The 6,255-nt window shown below is 35.9% G+C and overlaps 1 protein-coding gene across 1 annotated transcript in view; it reads left to right on the forward strand.

Moving 5' to 3' along the window:
* LOC119577062 overlaps positions 1 to 4,576 on the forward strand; it is a gene marked incomplete at its 3' end in the record, with an annotated part of 5,307 nt that extends 731 nt beyond the window's left edge. The window contains 2 exon segments of the mRNA XM_037924737.1: positions 2,142 to 2,339; positions 4,453 to 4,576. Coding sequence (XP_037780665.1) covers positions 2,142 to 2,339; positions 4,453 to 4,576 — 322 coding nt within the window.
* Positions 4,577 to 6,255: the final 1,679 nt, after the last annotated feature.

Below are 6,255 nucleotides of genomic sequence, written 5' to 3' on the forward strand. Positions count from 1 at the left end.
TTTACAGTATGGATGCACTCACCAGAGACAAAGTCCCCAACCCCATGTCACAAAATTAATTTGACAATCTAAGTTGCCCTGACTGGGTACTGCCAGATGGGAGGGTTGAATGGGTTCTCTGCCCCCTAACACCCCTCTGGGAAACGTCTGCATGGCAAAATGAAACATGGGAACACCAAGTGGAATTAGGCTGTGAGCAGTGCTTTCTGTGATCTTTTCCCTTTATTTGTGGCATTATTATTCATGTCTACAGATTATTTCTTGTATCAATGACAGTAACTTTCTCTCCTCTACAAGAATATCAACTTCAGTTTGCCCAGCCTTAGTGCATCTACACCTAAAAGATTAATCAAACATTGTCTTCACCTTAGTATGCATGACAAGATAAAGCTAAGACTCAGGAACATCAAGTGGACTTAATCTGTAAGTGGTGCTTCCCATGATCATTTTCCATGTCTACAAATTATTTCCTGTACTAACAGCTGCAACTTTTTGGCCTCTACAAGAGTATCATTTTTAATTTGCCGTAGTTTAGTTCATCCATACCATAAAGATAACCTTTTCCCCAAATCCGGCCCTGCTGCTGACTCTTCTTTAATTTTTGGAGAAATTTTTTCGTTTTTATTACTTTAATGCATTAATTAATATTAATTATAACATTTTATTAATCATAATTTCAGTGATGATGATAATAACTGTAATAGTAATGATGACAGGAAAAAAAACAGCAATCCTATTTGTGGTAGGTACATGTACTACACACTATATTTATTTGTGAATTTCATGGCATGTAGCTGGCTCAACAAGTTCTCAGCCAGCCAAGCGTCAATAAGTAGGCCTTAACCCATAATTGACGGGTAGCATTCATAGAGGCCGGGGCCTCACTGCCGGGGGCTTATATCGTCGCCCGAGCATGCGCGACCACTCATGCCCAAATACAGATCCCATGCTGCTTCGTAATATACGAAGATATGTTGTATTTCAATTTTCATACTTTTTTACAGTCTCTACTTGCCAAACTTCCTGATAAATTCGAGACTGAAGGGTATTTTAGTTGTTATAGAGACTCATAGTGATCATTATTCGGTCTATAGTCCGAATAAAATAAGCAGTGTGTGGCATCATGGAGTTGAAATTGTCGGTTTGTTGCATTTTTTTTTTGTTTTGCATGGTAAAAATGAGAAAGTGTTAGAACCGACTTAATCACACTTTCACTGGCAAAAAAATAATCTTTTGCCGTGATTGTAACAAAAAAAAATTCATGGCATGTCCATGCATACTCTATGGCATGTGCATACGTGCCCCCGGCAGATGGTCCCGACATGCCATGGCATGTACGTACATGCCACCCGTCGGCAATGGGTTAAGTGACCTCATCCCCTATCTTGAATTGTCTAGAGAAATGTTTCTTTCCTACATTAGTAATATTGAGACTGTTATTACTGTTATTGAGATAATGATTATTATGATATCATTGGGGTATGAATAGCAATAAGATATAGAAAAGAATTTTTTTTAAAGATCAAGAAAATGGGTAAAGAAGGGGAGATAGATAGAACTAATAATTAACTCCTTGGTGACCAAGTACTTGTGGAGCATCGTCTAAGTACAGGTAATAAACTAAAATCACTGTTGACATGACATGATTTCAGGTCAGGTAGGTCTACTAATTGATTCTGCGGTGACTTAAGTGCTATTAGTGGGTAAATTGAATTCACAAAATAAAACTACAGTGGACCATGCATGGTTTAAAAATGGAAGTATGACTAGTCTACCTATTTTAAGGTATATCTCATTTCATATTGTTGTGAATCTCAAACAATAGTGTTTGTAGAAGAGAGAAGCCTGTTTGCATCTAGCTATTTTTAATTAATTTTTAAATTCTACTGTTCATTTCTAATATAAATGGAATAAGTAAATGGCTGGTTTTATTATATTTGTATATTAGATTGTTAAAAAACTTTTCTTTGATATGTAGGAAGGAAGGAAAGGATAGCTGAAGATTTTAGATTTTATGATTTTAAATTTGGGACGTGGCTCTTCCAACAGAAGTACTGAAGCCGTCATGATGTACTCTTTGGCTGCTGTAACCATGTACCTCAGAGAAAATTTCTATGTGCTGAAGTATCTTTTTCTTCTAGGGACAAGGTCAATCGTGCCCCAAAGAATGTCGACACACAGGAGATTCCGAAGAAACTTCAGCTGATTTCCAAATACATGAATAAAGTTAATTCTCCATCAGCTACAAAGAAAACTAAGAAGAAGGTGCTCTCCCCTGCTGCTCTGAGAAAAGAAAAGAAAAGGAGAAAGGAAAGCAAGCACTTAATTGATGGAAGAAGGTACTGTTTTTGTTGTTTTTACAGGATACACCTTTTTTCATGGCTCCTCTCATAACCCTTTCCCAACGGGTAGTATTCATAGTGGCCCGGGCCTCGCTGCCGGGTTGCTTATATCGTTGCCCTAACATGCGCGATCACTCATGCCAAATACCAGCATCCCATGCTGTTTCTTCGTAATACTACGAAGATATGTTGTATTTTCAGTTTTCATTATTTTCTAAAGTCTCTACTTGCCAAACTTCCTGATAAATCGAGACTAAAGGGTATTTTTGTTGTTATATAGACTCCATAGTTGATCATTCTTCAGTCTATAGTCTGAATAAAATAAGCAGTGTGCGGCATCATGGAGTTGAAATCGTCGGTTTGTTGCATTTTTTTTTTTTTTTTTTTATAGTAAAAATGAGAAAGTGTTAAAAACGACTTAATCACACTTTCAGTGGCAGAAAAATAATATTTTGCCATGATTGTAACAAAAAATAACTCATGGTATGCCCATACATACACCATGGCATGTACATACATGCCCCCGGCAGATAGTCCCGCCATGCCATGGCATGTGCATACATGCCACCCGTCGGGAATGGGTTAAATAAGTTTTATTTGAGGGTTTGCTACTTCCTGATTACTTCTGTATTAAACCCATTGATATAGTGTAGCTTTAGCAGATTTGATGCTATTTGTGTTTTATATAGTATGATATGAATGTTAAGTTCAAATGTACAAGATTGTAATGAATCAGAGGTAAATGATTTAACAGTCTGGGAAGAGAACAATGGAGATTTCCATTTCATTGTGAGTCAGCTAAGGCATTTATATTCCATTTATATCATGTCAGGTTTTGTAGTAAGACATATTCTAATTATTGATTTAAAAAAATTTCTTTTGTATTTAGCCTATTCCCCAAGTGTTTCCTTATCTGATATTGGTGATTAATGGAAAAGTAGGTGCAGGTAGATTTCACTTTTATTAAGACTCATTTTGAGATGCTACCGTACACCTATTATTTAAGACTTGAAATCATTACACTCAGTCCTCTTTATAAATATCAGCCCTGAATCCTGAAGCTTGATAATAGTTTATATAAACTACATACATTAATACAGTAATAAGTGTTGAAAGTAAATTCTTTCTTCTTTCCTTTTCTGTGTGGCAAGATTACAGCAATAGTACCCCATGATTGAGGGTGTCATTCTTTGTCTATACATAGTGAAAAGTTGGCTTCTTTATTGGGAATTTTTATTCCTGCAATATTTAATAGGTAATACCATCTTTTCCTAGGACTTTTCCTATTTTTATCTATTGAGGAGTATAACCTGCTTCCTTGTGTGTGATTTTGCATACTTTCCAATACTTTATCTGACATCCATGGACTCAAGGGAAAAAATAGGGAAAAATATCCTTGTGACGTTGTCCCATCAAGGTCACTGACTTTCAGTTTGTAGACACTTATTGTTATAATTTACATCTTTTTCAGGTACACTTTGCCAAAGCTAATCTCATCAAAATGTTCTCTTTGGTTGCAATAGCCATTATCCAAAGACAAAATAGTCTTTTAAAGCCCTTATGTGAGACAAAAAAGTTTAAGCTAATATAGTTATACATTTCCCCACAAAGGGTAGTTAATGCAAATCAATTGAAGAATAATATATATTTCAATAGCAGAAGTTAGAGGTCTAATAACTAATGAGTTCAAAATAAGTGGTCACGTGAGATAATGCAGAGACATTATTGCAAGTAATTCGCACTTGTTCTGTCTTCTGTGACTGGAACATTTGAAAGAATTTTCAGAAAAGGGTTTCTCATTACTCTAATGTAGGAGTTGGGGTCGAAAAGTGAGTGTCTTAGGATCCTGCATTCTGTGCTTTCCTTCTTTCGTAACTGCCTTTTATCTGAAATTTCAAAAAGGACAACGAAATATTGAAAAAGAAGTGGCATTTTATTCAACTGATTTCCCTCATATAAAGCTGTCTCATATTTAGGTCAGTGTTGATTTCTTGAAGTAAAGTCTGATGTCATAAGCAGAAAAGCTAATTAATAGTTTTGCATATTCTTTTTGTATGTATTTAGCATGGAAGTGATGTCTTTACTCTTTTCTTGTTTGTTTGGCTAACAGGTTGGATCCAGTAGAAGAAGAGCAACCAGGCATGACCCGGCCTGTGCAGCGACTTCCTCTCCTCAAACAGGGAAGGCGAGAGAAAGACGAGAAGTTCTTAGCCAGAGTGCATGAAACTATACAGGTGAGTGAGAGACTGAGGGTTAGGGTGGATTTTGAGGATATTATGACTTGTGAGTGTTTGCTGCAATTAGGCTTAATATTTAATAGATCTTAGCAGTGCAATCTGTATCCAATTAACATAACCTGCTGATAACTTGGTGGAACTTTCTTTTATTAAGCCACATTTGGAGTAACAAAATAAATCATTGGTTTGAATGTTTTGTAGTTCTTTCTCAGTGTCTACTAGTTTCCACTCAGACTAGGATTCCATAGGCATTCTTCTGTACGAGTCTTAAGTAGCTAAAAATGAAATGCTTGTCTGAATATTGTTGCTGCTTTCCTTGTTAGGAATACTATTTGACTGTAAAAAGGCTGATTTTTATGAGCATTTCCCTATTTTTAAGCATATTTTACTGTATGGTACTCCTCAAAACATGACATTGTACAAAGATGAACAGATGGCAGCACTTCCTGGGCAGAAGAATCTAGTTGTTGTTAGTAGTTGTTATGATCTATTTTAGTGTAAAAAGCATTATCCTAGCAATGCTTACTGAAATATAATCATGAAGAGTTCCTCCCAATGTAGTTCATTCATGAGCTCTCTGTTCTTGTCTCCATACTTTTTTCTGCATTTATTTTCTTTATTCTTTCGTCTTTTCCTGAGAATCCATGAGACTTTTTGTTTGTATCCCTGAAAGTCCATGAGAATCATTTCTTCACTGCACAATATTTATGTCTAGCCGGGAAGCCCATCCCTAAAACAAGGTTATTGTTTTGGGAATATATATCTTACTGTAAAGATAAGAAAATAGGGCTTAATAATTGTTAAAAGACTAAACATGTGCCTTCTTGCATAAGAAAATAAACATTAGGAATTGTTTAAAAAATGAACATGTGACTTCTTTTAAACAAACAAATTCATGCACTGTATTTTGCATTATATATAACTTTAGTAGCTAATTCTCATAATAGTTTATATTTAATCCTCTTTGTCTATTCATTAAGCTATTGGTGATGGTGATTTGCTATCACATTGTGAGTCTATGTCCTGTTCACCAAAAATGAGGTATGCCTATCCTTGCCAGACTTTACCAAAAGTTGTAGCTGTCATTATTAAAGTAATGATGAAGTATCACATGGCCTTCTTTTGGTTTTGAGAGGTCATCTTAACCCTTTCTCGACTGGTATTATTCATAGTGGCCTGGGCCTCGCTGCCGGGGGCTTATATCGTCGCCCGAGCATGCGCGACCACTCATGCCAAATACCAGCATCCCATGCCGTTTCTTCGTAATACTACGAAGATATGTTGTATTTTCAGTTTTCATTATTTTCTAAAGTCTCTACTTGCCAAACTTCCTGATAAATTGAGACTGAAGGGTATTTTTGTTGTTATATAGAGTCTATAGTTGATCATTATTCAGTCCAGTCTATAGTCTGAATAAAATAAGCATCATAGAGTTAAAATCGTCGGTTTGTTGCATTTTTTTTTTTTTTTTTTTTGCATAGTAAAAATGAGAAAGTGTTAAAAACGACTTAATCACACTTTCAGTGGCAGAAAAATAATATTTTGCCGTGATTGTAACAAAAAAAAAACTCATGGCATGTCCATACATACACCATGGTATGTACATACATGCCCCCGGCAGATAGTCCCGCCATGCCATGGCATGTGCGTAAATGCCACCCATCAGGAATGGGTTA

The sequence above is a fragment of the Penaeus monodon genome, chromosome 9 (genome assembly GCF_015228065.2).
Source record: "Penaeus monodon isolate SGIC_2016 chromosome 9, NSTDA_Pmon_1, whole genome shotgun sequence".
NCBI classification, from domain to species: domain Eukaryota; kingdom Metazoa; phylum Arthropoda; class Malacostraca; order Decapoda; family Penaeidae; genus Penaeus; species Penaeus monodon.